Raw genomic sequence first — 18,427 nt, 5'->3', positions numbered from 1 at the left:
ACTTTCATTTACATTAAAATTTATTAAATATTAAAAACAACGCGAAAACGTTGAAAACTCTTGCCCAATGTGCAAAATGTTTTGTCACTTTTCATTGAAATAAAATTAAACAAGTATTGAATTTAATTTTATAATCTTCAAATATATTCATTATTTTTACAAAAATTTCCTAAAATTTATCAAATATGTTTATATAATATTTGCTAAAATTTATGTAAAATTACTTGGAAAGTTACAANTAATNTTCATATATGTTTATATAAGTAATTGCANCAAACAATCAAATCAATAAAAACATTTATTTTTTGAATCTACTTCTACAAGTACTTGTATAAGTTACTTGGCAAATATTGTTTAGTATATAATTATTTCAATTTAAACATAGAATGAAATGCATTATTTATATGTAGATTTTTCCATAATTGTTTGAATTTGTAATAATTAACGCACGTTTCAAAATATTCGAATCGAAAGCAGCATTCTTCATGCGATATAAAAATGTGTTTAACGTTTGGGATACGCAGTTGCAGCTGATTCTTCGTGATGATTCGCGACTATTCGCATTTCCGAACGATTGTTTAAACAATGCAGGTGTTCTCACTGCACTCTTTTGATGCCCAAATATGGATTTGTTTATACGTACGCAGTTGTGATGATTCATCGAGACGCAGGTGTGTGCGAAGTTTTATCGTCAAAGTTCTATGAAGCGCGCAAATATAAACTTTTAACAATCCGTTAATACAAGAAATTATTTATAATTATTTAACAGAGCGACTCAATGTTTACATTGATGAACAGATTGTGAATAAAATTATACGACATAAAACAAATATATTTACCTGCTATAGCTGTAGTTTTATGTGAGAAAAGTAAAATAAAATGCAAGAAAATTTGTATATATGATATATTTATTAGTCTATTGTAAAAGGGAATTGAATTTATCTCTCGTTGTGGGGGGATGAAAAAATTACAAGAAGATCCTGAATGGAGAGTGCAGCAGGAGTGGTAGGAAAGAAGGAACAATAACGTCTGGTCCCCATGTATCGAGAGTCACTTTAGATAAGTATCAGTGCCTGTGAGGTCCGTGGACGGTTTTGAAGCGGCGCGAGAAATTCGTTCGTCTGCTCTTCTTCGCCCTCTGAAACAACAAACTATTGCAAATTTCCTGTTCAGCATACAGCATCCAGCATCCACCCTGCAGCAATCATTTCCATAAACAAATTTGCGTGCAGCGTTTTCCGTTTCCAGCAGATACGAGGCGATAGGCGACGACTTTCATTAAAATTTAACGCGTCGCTCCACACAAAAAGCACGTTTTCGCCACCCTCTCCGACATCGGCAGCAAGCAATGCCATCTCTAACCACCGTGTGTTTGTACGGCGCACTTTATTTGCTTACTGAACACACATCCAGAGAAAAACCTGCAGATATTATCGATATACACATACATCCATCCACTTCTTACCCCTAATATTGGCGTATTCGAGGGTTGAGGAAAATTTAATATATACGAATGTGAGGGAGTGATGTTCCCTTCCATATCCAGCGATTTATCGATCATGTCTGATCCTTAAGAATCTACTTATTTATATAGCGCGCCTTGCATCATCACATGTTGCTGAATTTTTTTTTTATTAATAGCGCGCGCCATCGCTCCGACAACCCGGAAAACTTATTGAACTTTAAGCTTCACTAGACGACATCATTATTCAAAGTTTCGCATAAATATTTAAAACTCGCTATAGATTTTAACCTCGACCCATCCATACTCCGAGACCACCCCACATCTACTCAATCTGAACCGATTATATATTTTCACAACTTGTGATTATACCTCTTGCTCTTAGATTATCCACTTTTCAATTAAAAATAAATGCATATACAATTGATATATTTACATCAGTTAACTTTAATAAGTACATTTCACGTTCCAATAATCTAAATCTAAACGCGTACGAGGATGCGCGATGAATTTGAATTCTCATAACGATGATCCGATAATCCCTGATAACATCATTAAGCTTACCCCATTGCATTGTTCTTTAGATAAATTGAAGCCAAACTAAGAACACATTTTCGTTAAGTAAGTACATTAACGTGAACTTCAAGAACAAGTTAAGCGTTCTCTTTACGTGACATTCCGTATTTTGATAATAATTAAACTTGATAAGAAGAAAATACATAATTAAGTCAATTTCATTAATTAATTAAAGTATTTCTAAATCATGCTAATAACAATTTAGATAACATCGATTATGATGACTATTTTTTGCAATAAACATAAATGACTTTAAATGAATTTAAATAAAGATGCGAATTTATTGTGTAAAGTGGTTGATTTCGATCCTCCCCCCCTCACCAAATAAATGCTGTTGTTCTATTTAAACTGTAAAATCCAATTTGTCATGTAACAGCGAACAATAGAATTTCATTTGTGCCGATAATTGCATTTACGCGATAGAGCCAAATTAACTGGATAAAAAATACATAAAATACAAGTATTTATTGCATATCGTGTACATATATATTGCTTGCACACTGTAGTTGTCAACTGGATCGAAATTTATTTGCTAAACAATAAATACTTCAAACAGCTCATGAAACCAGCAAAATATAATTAACTTTTGCAAAGTTCGGTTCATCCAGAAAAATAGTTTGTAACTATTAACAAATGTTTGTTCTCAGATATCTGTAATTATTATCATTGCAAAGCTAATCTAATGATGATATTTAAGAGAGTTTTTGTAAACTATAGTATACAAATTATGTTCTTTTATAGTATTGATATTTAATAAGTATCAAATCAAATTGGACTAATAGAAATAATTGCTTTGACTGTATTTCAAATTCAATTAATTCTTGTGTGTTTTTTTTTAAATTTTCCTCGAGCTGACATAACTCCAGTATAATTGGAATGAGTATAATTGGCAATAAATTGAATTAAGTAGAATTGACGCAATTACTGGATAAACGAGTTTCAAATAAAGCGCGCTTTATGGTGCACACGATTTGGCGCTCCAAACACAACGTTAAATTTAAATTGAAAATAAATTAAATAGAAAATTGCATTTTCAGCAAACAAAAAGGGCCGACGGCGTTTAGTGCGCGGGCTCAAATCTTATAATCTACAATGAATTAATGAACGCTCGCTTCTGCCCTATTTAATTTTTTTTTGCTATTCCTCTTATTCCACCTGGGCTTACGCTGCGCAACGCTAACTAACCGAATTGTATTTAATATTTAACGGCCGGTAAGTCCGGGATTTCATCCTATCTTTATGCATTTATAATTCATGTGTTTATTTACCTCGGATTTCAATGCTTTCCTGGACTCGTGAGCTTTCCTCGCCAATTCCATGCGTACCCACTCCGGCTTGTCGGCGATTGCGATGTGGATCAAATAGCGAATGCCTATCAATAGGTGCTCGAGGAATACGAACAGCATGAACCATTTCTCGGTCGAGTAGTCCGGAGCGTAGGTCTTCATCTGCGGACTGAGGCACAGCAGGCCACAATTTGTCATTATCGCGAGTGCTCCTAGGATTTCAAAGCATCTCTGCAACAAACGCAATTTCATATTTATGTCCAAGCTACATTCATTCATTCCTGCATAAATCAATCCATTTTTTTAATGTTTAAACCTTTTTGTAAATAATATTGTTATTCGTTTATTATAGACTGTTAAAAACCACGAAACTCGTCGCTAATATGTTAACTCGTTGACGTTAAATCAATACCTCACTAATCGTCAAAAGAGGCGTTGTAAGGATGGTAATACGATGTGAAATTCATTATAATGAACATCGTATATAACTGAAAACAGTGTGCTACGGACGGTTTGTGAAGCATTTAAAAAAAAATGGACCAGCAGGGTTGAAAAAAAATCAACAGGGGAGGAGGATTGCTGAGCCACGTAGCGTGAAATTAGGATTATAGGTGCAATGACTGTACGAGTTTTGCAGAACGTGGAATATGCATCCACCTATGATGATGGTGGAGCCTTTGTTCCACGCAGCACCATCCATAAATAATAAAATTGTCGCTGGTCCGAGTACGGCGTAATCTACTTCTTTATTTATTGGTCCCCCATTTCAAATTAAATATGCACAAAAGGAAACGCGCACAACGCCGTCAACAATACAAGATAAACGTGGAGCTGCTATACGCTTTGCGAAAATTAATTTACCACGCAGATTCTTCCCGATGCACACGTACACACGTACGTCGCAGAGGACATTACGTAATGGCCGTGTGCAGGTGAAATCCCTGCGGGGCTCGTAATTCCCCCGTGTTTATGATGTGCGCGGGATGAGAATACACCCATACCGCAGCACATACATTCGCTCATACTTAAGAAGGCCCCCCCCCCAATAATTTTAAATTGTTGCCAATTTCCCAGCACCATTTTACGGCTCCGCTCTAATCTACTAAACGCTTGCCCCCATCCATTAATTCCTCACCAGACACGAAACTATATATTCTTGTTTGTTTTTTTTAGAAAAATCTAAGTTCAGATGATTCTCCAGTAATATTTTCTCGCATAGCTCTATTTTGAGTACATAAACATGTTGAAAAGCACTGATGTATTGGCGCTGTACATAAAATATTCATAAGTCTGAAAAGCAATTTTCAATACCTGCCAGGCGCCGATATCCTTGACCCGTTTTCCCATCGGCCGTTGGTACACCACGCACAATTTGAAGGCGTCCGCGCGGATCTCCAGGACGTTATTGAAGACGGCCCAGAACGCAGCCAGCGGATAGACGGATGAGAAAAGGACGACGTATCCAAACTGTATGAACATCTCGAGGTAATCATCGTAGGTGCCCTCGTAATCCTCCATCATGCCCTCCTGCCGAAAGATCGAAATCTCAATATGAATTGCCGGAAAGCATACTTGATTTCATTTCACCTCTTCCGCCTCCTGGATTCGCGAATCATCCTTGTGTATTTCCGCTATCTCGTGCAACGGTTCGTAGCTACTACATATACTTTGATGACTATCCCTGCGTTTATTCTTATCGCTGCCGAGTAGATTATATTGAACCATCTAGAAAGAATCAGGATCAGATGGGATTGTTCTATTTTCTGGATAGATGAACAAGACAACCTTCGTTGTAGATAGTTTGACGATCAATGGAATGATGGCTTCTTGCACGTGATTGATCGCTTGCAGAATGATGAGCATTGTTGCTACTTGCGACCGTAGCATTTCCATGTCCTGTATGTAAAAGGCGATGTAGAAGAGGGCCATAAAGTTGTTCACGAATTCGAAAAGGACCAATTTGGTGACGCGATGTCGATCGAACTGGGACTGAGTTCGGTGATTTTCTAGTTGGCGATAAGAAAAAAAATCCATTAGCTTGAAAGCCGCACTCGAAAAATAGCTATTAGCCAATCCATCATCGCGGCGTAACCTATTCTCTTTTTTTTTTTCTTAACCATATGAAAAGGAGTATTTACCCCATTCGGTGAGCCACGTCGCCAATTTCCTATAATATACATTAACTATGTAAACTAGGGCCGTGTACAAGACGCTCGGTACTAGGAGCAGAGTCGGAGTCCATTCGGAATCTACGTTTCTGATCAAGTCTTCGATCCAGAACGAGGCCAGCATCATTATGAATGCCCCAATCATGCACAAAAACACAATTGGAATGGAAACCAAATACATCTGCACAGAGAGAAAAAAAAAAGCAAATAAGTTCAACCAATTCCCAATTACACAATTTGCGGCTGTGTACCTTTACGTTGGTCTTGTATCTGGGGTATTGCGGCTGCAATCTACCGGTCACATGATCTTTTCCCATATGTCCATAGAAATTGGGCCGTGGTTCATCCAGGCTGGTCATGCCAATTGTTCCCCATTTAAACGCCAGCTCGTTCGATTTACGTTTCCACAGCTGTAATTTATTATCGTTATAACTAACAATTATTATACAATTTACTCAATTATAAACAAATAATAATGAGATTAACAACAGCTAAAATCGATAAAGTAAAGGAGCAGACACACACAGACTCGCATACAATAAAGCTTTATTTCTTTATGTTATGCAACAACAAAGAAGAAGACGGATTGCGTACGGCGGTTACACATCCGCGTGCAGACTATAGAGAGACGACGGGTTGGGGAAAAAATTGCATGGAAAAGCCTGCCTCGGAGGATCAAAAAAAAAGGAGAAATAAAGCTTGGAGAAAAGAAAATTTCAACGCGAGCGATCCAGTTGATGACACGCCGCTGTCGGAAACAAATGGAACTCGTTTTTAAAGTGTCACATTTGTAAACTTTCCATAATGGATCGCGAGGGTTAAAATCCTCCACCTCCCCTCCCGGCGCTCATCCCTCTGAAAACATTTCCAACCCCGTCCGCGAAATGCTTACGGATAAAAAAGAGAAACTCAACTCAACAAAAAGCTCTTTCTACTCATCTTGCCGTATTTCTTCTATTTTTTTCTTCTTCTCAAAAACCTCATCAGCATTCGTGTACACAGATTAATTAGATGGAAAAATAATTTGCTGCTTTCTCGGTGATACGAAAACGCGCATTCAGCTATGATTACGAATACAATTTTTCTTAAGAAATTGTATCCGAGAGTTCAGATTTCATCTCTATTATTATTTTCCTTATTAATGCCAGTGCATCCCGTTGATTTATGTAGGATAATTTATATTGTTTCTTTTACTTTTTCTTGTTTTTTTTCTCTTCTTCTTCAAAGAAAAATAAAAATAGGGGAAAATTTATCGACATCAGTTATTGTTTCAGATAACGGACTATGGCAGAAAACTTTGATTTATGATGGTTCTATCCCAGATAAATCTAATAAATGTTGTGCTCTTGCGCTAATCTTCTCGGTCATCTGTTTGTAGCGAAAACGATTTCTTATCTTTCCCAATAAATCTCTTCTCACTATTGTCTCAATTCAGTTTCATTTTTTTTTATTTATTTTTTGATATTATCAAACGGAAATGACTACTAACTTTACATTATAGGTGATAAAGTTAATTGTTGAACTTTTTGATATAATTCGTTAATATCGATTTGGACACTAAAGTTTAGAATGTAGTGAAAATGTTGAATTATGACAGGAAGCAGAGTAAAATCTGGACCAGACGTTTTTATGTGTTTCAAATTTAAGATTGTCAATATCGAGGGTGTCACACCATTTATCAATGCTGTAGTTACCTTAATATTTTATATAGAGTATGTCTAGCATTAATGTGCTTTGTTTCTCGCTATTGCTGTTTAAGCTTCATTAGTTTTAGACAACCGGAAAAGCAAAACTCACCTCGAGGAAGACAGTAGCCCAAATAACGTTGACAACACAAAAGAAAGGAACGGTCTCAGCGGAAACCAGCAACTGCACGAAACCCAAGGTCATGGGAAGCAGAAGAGCGAATGTGTAGTATCCCAGGAACGAGAAGTACATAGAGACGGCCTCACCAAAATACTCTCGGATCTCATCTGCAAAAATAATATTCAAGCAAAAATTTGTGAAAAAAAAATATGTGTTTGTATTATGAACAGCATAAATTGGAGAGCAAAGGCGTCGTAAATATCTAGCACATAAATATAAAATAAAGCGTCGCCAATTTCACGTTGATGTTGGACGATGATGACGGTGATAAGCTTAGAGCTATCGATTTCCAAAAGGCCATTAAAGTAAGTTGTCCTGTTATATAGAGAATTCTCGATCCCTCTTCCGCAACGGATGGCAGCCGTTGCGTCGCCGGAGTCTCGGCAGACGTTTCGTTGGCCCCGAACCCCTTTTCCGTAGTCCCCAATACCCAACCCCCCTTCTGAATCCACCCATCAACCGCCCGCAATGCTAATGAAAATGTATTCTCTGCGCGACACCCGCAAAACGGGGCAATTAGCAGACGATCGACGGAGAAACGGAATCCTCAGAGTCCTCCTACACTCTTAATTACCAAAAACGGGTACCCTTCCATCCGTTCCCGCACCATTATCCAACTGAGTTAATCGATGCAAACGGTCCAAGAAGACCATGACGAATGAAAGAAAAAGGTACACGGATCCAATTGAATTCCCCTAAGAAACGTAATTGAAGGGCTTACCGAACGGTTGCTTATTCAATAAGGACAAATACCAACTAGCCCCCAGTTTCTTCAACGACTCCTTGTCGTGCAGCGGGTAGATTTGTTTCACGATATTCGCCTTCAGACATACATGGATTATCGATTGGCCTTCGTACAGTTCGATGTTTGGATACCCAGGGATCGACGTGTCTTTAGGCGATGCTCGTATGTTCTCCAGCTCGTGTTTCACGATGTTCTGCCGTTCCGTGACCGTGAGTAGATCATCGATGTGCACGTCTTTCGATTGAAAATTCTCCAGCTCGTTCATATCGCTGAAAATGTCTTGCTTCATCATATCCATTTCCTCTGCCACTAGCAGAAACTTGATCATCGACGCGGATATATGGAGAACAACGCCCTGGCCAAAACAGTGCATAAAGGTATTCAATTCTTACACAGAGATTGCAGGAAGATCAACTTACCTCCTTCTTGTTATAAGGCTGTTTCATTACCAACAGTTCCGCTCCACCCTCTGCTCTCTCCCCACGTATTTTATCGACGAGCCATAACAAAGTGTTCTCTGGAATATTTGGTGATAGTTTAACAACCAGGAAACTTCGTGGTAACTGTTTGGTGTCATCCTCTGCATAGGAGAAACCACCTCGGAAGTGATGAGTTTCTTCCGGCTCGAAAAGATTATGATTGGACATTAGACCTGGAACAGATTTAACCTATCAGTCTTGTATGTATTGCATCATTCATATACACAAGTATGAGCCATGCGTTATAAATTTGTTAGTCGGCAAGGCGGCGTCTGCAAATTGAATTTTCCTAGAAAATTGAGTGGATTCAAACGTGCATGGCATTAGGGGCATTTCAGAGTTACGTGGAATTAAATTTCGCGAATAGATGAGAGACCCGGCGAGAATAGTTACGTTACGTCACACATACGTGTCCCTTTTCTCATTGATTATATGTAATATGTATATATATATAGCCATATCCATAGATGTGCAAATATTAAATTCCTGCACTATACTATATCATGAAACGCTTTACACATACGATAGAATCTAATTAAATCTATACATAGTTAAGTTAGTTAATAAAGATATTTGTCAGGTGTATGTAGACATGTTTCTGGTTTACTTTTGTAATATACAAAACTAATTCTGTATTTCATTCTAGAAATACGAATACAGCAAATAATTCTGTGAACATCAAAATTACCAGAACAGAAAAAAGTATAGAATTTTTGATTGAAACCTAATTTAATGTATAATTTTGATAGGTCAATGAACTGTATTATTTCTTTACAGAAACACATTGTTTTTAATTAGAATTTGTGCACAGTTATTGTTCTACAACAATTTTAAATTGTATATATTTGGTATGTAAAAATAATTATATTTATGCAGAAGATACATTTTTTGTTTATAAAAATATTCTTAACAAAAATAAAACATTTCGCTCTCAAGTTTTTTTTAGCTTCAACTGACTACGAACAATTTATTTATTTAAACACGCTATATTCACTATTGTTTATTACTCACTATCCTCTGCGTCGTTCACTTCAGTATTCATTTTGGTATTTCTGGAGGTAGAAAGACCATTGTGTGTTGTCTGCATCACGGATATCAATGGATTTCGAAAAACCGCGACGTTGTATTTCTTATCGTTTACGTTCACACAGTCAGTGTTCAAAATAAACCAAAATGAAATAATACACAGAAAAAAAAAATCTTTAGATAAAACAATTTTAGCCTGTATGCTAATTAATATGTAATGAATCGCACGACGTTTTCTGCTTACTATTCCACATGCTACGCGTCACCTAACGTCCGCGTACCTACAGATAAACCATATTCCCGCGTTGAATTCAATGAATTAATAACATTGTTATCTAATTGACTAACGACAAATCCAACATTGATAAGATAAGTAACAACAATCCTTTTAACAATAATAAAACATATAGAAAATAATTATTAATAAATACAATTGTAGAAATAACGCGAATTCTGCAGGAACTTGTTGATTAGTTCGTTGACTCCATAACGCGTGACAATACTCAACGTTTTATTTTAAATGAAATATGTATTTTCATTAATTAATATTAAATATGTATTTATATTCAAAGACTTCGGTTTTTTAAGCCACTTACATAATAGTTAATTGCTTTATAATCCTAATATAAATAGTCATATTTGAGTAAGGCTGATTACTTTAGTAATCATATATTGTTTTAGATAAATCATATAAGTTAGTAATTTTTAGTTTTAAACATTTTCTTAAACATGAAATGTAATTTACATCATACCTCTGTCTATTTCTAGCGATACTGCCAATATTTTTACAGTTTGTTTGAAATAAACGAACTGTTCGGAATGCGCAAAAATCGGCACTTTCGCGATAGATTTTTAAGTAATTAGAATTTGACTTCAGTTTTTAAGCCACTTACATAATAGTTAATTACTTTATAATCCTAATATAAATAGTCATATTTGAGTAAGGCTAATAATTACTCTAATAATAAATTAATTATAAAAGTTTAAAGCATATATTGTTTTAGATAAATCATATAAGTTAGTAATTTTTTAGTTATAAACATTTTCTTAAACATGAAATGTAATTTACATCATACCTCTGCCTATTTCTAGCGAGACTGCCAATATTTTTACAGTTTGTTTTGAAATAAACGAACTGTTCGGAATGCGCAAAAATCGGCGCTTTCGCGATAGATTTTTATGTAAATATTTTTTGTTATGGTTACATGCATAACAAATTAGGATCTAAAATTTAAGGCTTGGTGTAGCATAGAATTTATGTAATAACTTAAGATCTTACTACTTTGAAAATTTATTAAAAAATAATGTGTAATGTGTGTAATTTTTATTTCTTGTTTCGACGAAATGGACAAAGTCTGTCTGTGGTAAGTAAATATTTTTTGTTATGGTTACATGCATAACAAATTAGGATCTAAAATTTGAGGTGTAGCATAGAATATATGTAATAACTTAAGATCTTTGAAAATTTATTAAAAAATAATGTGTAATGTGTGTAATTTTTATTTCTTGTTTCGACGAAATGGACAACGTCTGTCTGTGGGTTAATTAGTTTGCACATTATTTTTTTTATAGCAGTATTTTTCATATTTTGTTTAATGGCAGAGGAAGTATGGAACTTTGTACATACGTACAAGATGTAATTATCGCGGTCAATTGAGTGTGCTTACAAGACACCGAATCACATAACGAAACGAATTACCAGCAGAAACTAAATATCGGTCTCTTTCTTCTCACATACTCTCATTTTCTTTTCATTTATTTTTATATTTTTTCGCGTATAATCGGCTTCCTTTGAGAAACCAAACTCTGAACATCCTTCAGAAACAGATTTTCTTGATAAGATTCAATATCAAAGCGGGACGCGCTTATTTAAACTCACTAACAAAAGCCCACCCTCTCTATCTACGTTTCTGTTTTCTTTTCCCTCGAATCTGTATCAAATCTGTGCCGTTTCCATTTTCGGATGGTTCGTTAGCATTTCATATTGTTTGTTTATATGAATTGTACCTCGCAATCTGTCCAATTCTCCATGCAATTCCCAGAGCTTGTCGATATTCCCACTATTACTAGCATCGTCGCCGCAACTTTTATCGTCCAGACCGCTCGACAAGGATCCCGTGCGCCGGACCTCCGCACTCATAATGTCCTGTTTATTGTTGTCGCTGCAGCGAAGGACTTCCATCGTATGCTCGGCACTCGGGATTGGCCTGGAAACAAGAAGGAAACAGAGACAAAGGGACAATAAAATGAAAGGGATCGTTGTTGGTTTGGTAGGTAAGTAGGACGAGGGTTCGCGCTGACAGGACGTTGGGTTTCGTATAAATATCGAATTCCCTGCGTAATAAATTCGATTTAGTGGAGATTTCGTGGCACACTGGGTTACCTCTTTGATACAGTTATATATAGCACAGTTATAAATAACAATTAAACCGATAACGAAGATGGAGAAAAACAAAGTAACAAAAAAAGAACCCTAGAGAAAATTGAGTTTTTCTTTTTACAACTTGCACATAAATTTATTAAGCGAACGTTCTTTCTTATAATACAATAATTAGGTTTATCTCTGTTTTGTATACAATTGTTCAGGTCTAAATACTACTGTCAACATAGTTATTATAAAGCCTTTAATTACTGAAATGTATTAACAAAACTGGCTATATTTATATATAAATTTGGAGATGCTCGTATATATGTTTATTTGTAGTAATCATGGCGAGTTATAATACAGTGTGATACATAGGATATATCAGATACATAAGATATAAAAGTTACAAAGGTTTCTTACGGTATAATAGGTCCGAGGGCCAACACAGAGAATACACACGAGATAATACTGAGAAAACTTACATGTTATTAAGACACAAGAGTAGCGGAAGCGAAGCGAAGACCGAAGTAAGAAAAGGTAGAGCCCTTATCGGACCTACCTGGAATACCAGCTGAGGGTTGGAGTGGGGCGCACCGTAACGGGCTTGTAGGTGACGTCATATTAGCGGGCTGGAGTGAGCACCACATAAATAACACAATATTATCATCAAAAAACATATTTTACAAATTGAAAAATAAAAAACTAAATCGTAATTATCAATAATTTGAACATTTTCAATTCAAGTTTTTAAAAAATTATTCTTGTTCGATAAATTTTGTAACAGTCCTCTATACAAAGTCTTCGGGAGACCAAGTAGTAACATATTTTCGTTTTTATTTTTCACCTCGAACAGTATTTGAGCATACATAGCAAATTCTTTGTCTTTTATTGTTTACTTTCAATGGATGGAATATTAACTGGTGAATGCTTTTCCCTTAAATTTACTGCAGCTAAACGATCAATGGTTTACATACTTTGTCTTCTCGACCAAGCTGCAGAGTTGCACGTTTTTCTAAAATTCGTCTCACGATATTTCTAATAAACATTTTCAATGTGGTAAAAAAATAATTATTTTTATAAGAAATTTTATCAAAAAGTTGTAGTTAGTAGTACTAAATGAAAAGTTTCATTTCGTCAATAATAATGTTCTTTGATTCATTTTAATATGTTACTTTCACTTATTTTACTTATTTACTCTCTAATTTATTCATATGTTATATCTATTCTGATAATTATAAAAGTTAGTCTGTCCTGTACTGTCCACTCTGTTGATTTTAATCTGTTACTTTTATCTATTTTATCAAACCAATTTAATTTATTTATTTTAACTTACTTGTTTGCTTACTTTGTATGAGCCCTTTGTGATTGTAATAAAGCTGTCGATGCCTCATAAATAAATTTAAAAAAAAATGTTTTACGTACAAATAGAACAACTTTCGCGAAATATTTTTATGTTTAGACAATGAACATCTTGACACCAATTGACGTTATTTTTTTGGCAGCAGACACCAGTGTTAACTTAAAGATAAAGGTAGTATTAGTTTTATATGAATAAGAAATTGTAATATTATTTAAAATTAATGTAATATATTGAATATTAATACATTCCACTGATATTTACATATCTAATCATTAAAGAAATGTAAACAATTAATCTATTATCGGCATGAATGTAATAAATTGTATCTTCGCATTGTAACTCGCAACGATAATATTATATAAGATTCTCGACTGCAAATTTAACGTTCAAACCATTCGAAGTTTGTAAAAAAAAATGCTTACATTGTAGCTAAATTATGTACTGATTTAGCGAGCGTTAAAAGTAAGGACAAAAAGTCGATAAAATTGAAAAATTATGGATATTCGTTTTATATTGATTGTAACAAATAACTTATTTACAATTATAATTAAACTACATTATTAATAATATTTATAAAGGTATTTCTTAATTAGTTTCAAACAAAGTTTCGATTTGTTAAGCAACACAAGCGAAAGATAAATTGAACAAGCATTACATGCGTTGGTTTTATTAGAACCGCGGCGACTTGGCAAACCATCAAACAACTACTGTGTATAAAATAACAGATCGCATATTTAAAAATGAAATGTTTTTGAATAAATGTTACTCATATTTCACAACCAAAATATATTAGACGATAATTGGAAAATCACAGATTCTATATAGATTTAAAAAAAAAAAACTAATCACAAAATATATTTCTTATAAGAATAATTGAAGTTTTAACTGTATGAAAGTTAATTTTCAATCAATCAAATTTATAATTCCAAAAATATTCATAATTTACAATACAAATTAATACAACAAAAATCAATAAAATTAAAAGTCATAAGCACACACACAAATACAAAACAATTACTTTATATAATAAACATGACGGGTGTTATATATTTAGTGGCATATGGAAATAATAAAACAATATTAGTAAATGATTAATTCAAAATAAAAAAAATTAAGTTTCAACACTTCAATAAAATGAAATACTCTTCAATGGGATCAATCGGAATGCACAAATCAAAAATGATACACTCCTGCACTGACGGCAGTCACTGAAAAATGTTGTCTGGTTTATTCATTTTCTTTCAATGAGAGGATTGAAGGGTATTATTAAGTTATACAGAAATAGATATTCTCGTTTCGGGCATTTTTGAGCATACGCCGACATCTAGTAGCTGATACTGTAACTAGTATGAGGGATATAGAGAGAACTTGCCTTAGTTATATAACGCAGTATTTTAGTTCTTGTGTAATTCCGCTAGATGCCACTAATTTGCATGAATAAAGATCATATCTGATATGAAGATGTTGGATTCAAATCTCACATTTGCTTGATAACATTTCTTTTAGCAAAAACTTCTTGATCTATTCATTCATCAACTATTCATCGAAATTTTCAAATCTATTGAATTGATGTTATTTCTTTGATGTTATTTTTTCTTTTAGTATAAATTCTGACTACATTCCATTTGCTGATTGTTGAACGTTGGCTTTAAATTCCAGATATCGTTATATCAAATTTTCATTATCAGATTTATGTTCGGTTATTTACAAAAAAAATAACGATCTGTTTCTGCTTTAAATTTACGACTTTTAGATGAATAATCTATGCTACTTGTTACTTAATTTGTGAAGTCGTGTAATGAAACAGAATAAAAGGAAAAGGATTAAAACTTTGATTCGGTGATAAAAAAAAAACACATTCGCAATAGTTGCAATTACCAGCGATAAACCATGCATAAAGATTTATGAACAGTGTACAGAGGGAAGTAGCGCGACTGCACTAAGGTAATCAAATCATGTACGTAGCTCCGACTTAATCCCCTTAATTGAATGCAAAAGTGCAGGAGCACAATTAAAATCGCGCGCAGCGAAATAATAAAATCTGTAGTTACCTAAGTTAATTAAACTAAACAAGAAAATTTTGTTTTTCCGTCGAGCGTTGCGACGTTGCTTACTGAATAATAAGCGATCGCGCACTGTCCTCCGAACTCTCGCGAAATTCACGGGGAAAAACAAACAGCACAAAGCAAAACAATTGCTTTTCGTTCTGCTAGTTAGCCAAGCCGGCCTTGTAAATAAACTGGATTGATCAACGCTTTTCTTTCGCCTGTTTTTGTTTGTGTTTTTGGGACGTGAAAATGTCGATGGTCTCCATCATTTGGAAATTGAATTAGTTTGTACCAAAAGAAAAAATATATATATAGAAAATAGACAATCGATATCGCAACATTTTAAAAAGCTTCTCGACGTAATACAAAAGAAAAAAAAAACAACAACAACGACGAAAAGTTTGCTCGAACTTTGCCCTCTGTGGTTTTATTTGGTTTAAAATACATAGGCGAGGAAGGTGATGGATCACCGGATTTTTATATATTGATGGAGTACACTCATGTCTCTTAGAGCAAAATGAAAGAAAAGCAGAGAGTTTCGAAAGCATTTGATTCTTTTTCCTACACTTCATATGAAAAAGTAACAAAAAAACTAGTAGATTTTTATTATTATTATTTTAGATGATATATTTGTTGTAAAATTTGTATCATAGTAGAATTTATCTTAATTATTGTTATGAAGGTATATTCACACTAAACTGTTGTATTCTGCTACGATGACTTTTGCAAGTAACTGTGTAAATTTAAATGTGTAGTTGGCTTTGAGTAAGGATTTCTTGGGATTATAAGTGTACGCTTCTGTTGCATCTTTGCTGCGTCCTACTTAAAATTTATGACGATTTGTGTATCAAACTAATTATATATTGTATTAGCTTAATTAAGAAAAAGCAATGTGTTTAATGTATGTGTTGTTTTATAATTACAAGTCTTGAACTCTTTTATTTTCTCATTTTATGCTTTAACTAATTTATATTTGTTTATGTTTAAATAGTAATCGAAATTGAAATTCTTTAAAACGTGAGGAACAGACCGATTTGATTTAGTTATTTAGGAGAATCTATGTGAATAGTTTATAGAAACAGGACGATATAAACGTTAAAAAAAACGTACAATCAATTCTCTTCCTTTTATAATGCATTTACTAAGCACAATTCAATGATTGAAACTACATTTATGTTAAGTGATGGCTCAGGAATGCAGCAATAACATTTAAGCGATGAGATTCAGTAGTTTTGTGTCGTAATATAAATGATAGCAGCTGGGGTGGGCGGACGGCACCAAATTAAAATTGCCACCCATTTGCGGCTAATGTTCGTCATCGCCGTTAAACAAGGCCAAGCAATGCAACAAATAGGTTTTGTGTTGCGTAAGAGGTAGCGGCGCTCGATTATACCTCTTTTTCTGTATACATCACACGTCCTTATAAATTAGTCAGCCGTCAGCGTGACAAAAGGACCGCAAGGCTTCCTCCCGAAAGCGAGATGGTTTTTCATTTGGGCTTATTAGTTAAATGGGACTCACGTTAATTTTTCGGCTTCCGGTTGATAAATTCCTTCAGAAGAATGGAGGTCGCCTCTAATGAAATACCTTTTTTTTCTTTCTCCCCCTTTGTCGACTGTGTATTTTCTACTCACTTGATTACGAGATTGACGTTGACAACGTCAGTTGTTATCAGATAAATTTCAGTTTTCGTATTGGAAATTGAGAGCGAAAATGTTGGATTTGGTGGACACAGTTATGGGTTATTGGATACCCTTCCTGTTGATCTATTTAGCGTTCATGGCCGGCCTCTATTGCGTTTCCTGTATTAAAGGTATTCACTCAGGTTGGCTTCGAGCTGCGCACAATTGGATCAATGCATTTTTGAACGTTCGTTTTTCAGATATGATCACGTTCGTGCTTAAGATACTCGCGGATATAACTGACGGTGAAGATGCCGAGTACACCAGACCCATCAGGAAACAGATTAAGAAACTGGACTCGAAGATCCTGCTGACGCCGACGAACGGAACCACCAGTCTAATTCTGTAATGTGTTCTCGTCTCAAATAAAGTTGTGGTGTTTATTTGGGGGGCGGTTTTAATGGTTGTATTAGATGTGTTATCAGTAGATGATATTTAGTTTCGATCGAACAGCAGCTAAACCTTGTGCTCTCCTCCCCGGTTGCCTTTATCGTAGTACCATCGGTGGGCTGGGACGGGCCGGCAAACCGCAACATCTCCAATGGAAAATTTAATATGCTCGTTTGCTTACTTCGCTGTTTACGGTGCGAAACCGTCCCTCTATTATCTGCAACCCGTATATTAATGGCAGCCCAATTATTGTCTAGATAACGTCCCACCTATAAAATCCTCTCTGGGATAAAATTCCTCCTGCGTTCAATTGGCCGGTCGAGAGTAATCATTTGGAAAGCACACGTTTCCGTTATTATCATTAATATTATCCGAAACAATTCCGGAACGGTGTCCCACCGATTAAAACTTTTAATAAAGGGACGACAAAGGTTAACATTTTTAAACGATAAACACAGACATACCGTTATGTCTTTATTACTTAATACACAGTTCTCACCTTGGGTATTCGAATATATTGAGATTTTATATTCAACGACATTGTATTAAACAGTTATTGATTTAGTGGCATTTTTGGCTTTACAATAATAGAAAAGTATAAAAGTATCAATTGACACAAATCAGTTGATCCGATCCAAACTTTTACCTAAAGTCGATTGAAATGTCACCTTTCAGAATATCTACACAAATTAATTGTTTTTAACAATTCTGATATATTTAGACAACAACTATTATTTATTTTAGAAATATATTGAATTCAAATATAATTTATGTTCATTTAAAGCAGCGGTCGGGGAACTTTTTTAACCTTTACCCCAAAATATTATTGCGTAAGTCGATATTACCCCCCCCAATCTTGAATTAATGAAACAATCAATGTAAATTTGAAATAAACTTTATTTATTGAATTAATTTGCATTTACATATTTATAAAAAAAAAATTATATGAAAATAGTAACAAATAGTAATAGACA

The 18,427-nt window shown here is 34.5% G+C and overlaps 1 protein-coding gene across 4 annotated transcripts; it reads right to left on the bottom strand.

Annotated features, from left to right (window-relative positions):
- Positions 1-955: 955 nt before the first annotated feature.
- Positions 956-14,578, bottom strand: LOC108562542 (anoctamin-10). 4 transcript variants are annotated; one of them, XM_017920920.1, is made up of 12 exons: positions 14,477-14,578; positions 12,533-12,602; positions 8,523-8,755; positions 8,080-8,458; positions 7,290-7,465; positions 5,744-5,902; positions 5,463-5,673; positions 5,110-5,330; positions 4,912-5,049; positions 4,636-4,851; positions 3,307-3,555; positions 956-1,138 (listed from the first exon to the last, which is right to left on the bottom strand). In XM_017920920.1, exons 2-12 carry the CDS (start codon positions 12,591-12,593, stop codon positions 1,067-1,069), a joined length of 2,115 nt encoding a protein of 704 aa, XP_017776409.1. In that variant the 5' UTR covers positions 12,594-12,602; positions 14,477-14,578; the 3' UTR covers positions 956-1,066. The 4 variants fall into 4 exon arrangements, with proteins under 4 accessions (XP_017776409.1, XP_017776412.1, XP_017776410.1 ...); XM_017920923.1 differs by lacking the exon at positions 12,533-12,602 and having other exon boundaries at positions 14,459-14,578; XM_017920921.1 differs by lacking the exon at positions 12,533-12,602.
- Between the last annotated feature and the right edge of the window lie 3,849 nt (positions 14,579-18,427).

This window comes from Nicrophorus vespilloides, unplaced genomic scaffold (genome assembly GCF_001412225.1).
Source record: "Nicrophorus vespilloides isolate i.1.1-1 unplaced genomic scaffold, Nicve_v1.0, whole genome shotgun sequence".
Lineage (NCBI taxonomy): Eukaryota > Metazoa > Arthropoda > Insecta > Coleoptera > Silphidae > Nicrophorus > Nicrophorus vespilloides.
Note: the sequence above shows the minus strand (reverse complement) of the source record. Positions and strands in the feature narration are given on the sequence as shown.

Coding starts and splice junctions, on each gene's coding strand:
- LOC108562542 (XM_017920919.1), bottom strand. CDS start 11,790: ATGGAAGTCCTTCGCTGCAGCGACAACAATAAACAGGACATTATGAGT. Junction 5,674..5,743: donor GATACAAGACCAACGTAAAG/GTACACAGCCGC, acceptor CTCTCTGTGCAG/ATGTATTTGGTTTCCATTCC. Junction 3,556..4,635: donor AGGATATCGGCGCCTGGCAG/GTATTGAAAATT, acceptor CGTTTGTTGCAG/AGATGCTTTGAAATCCTAGG.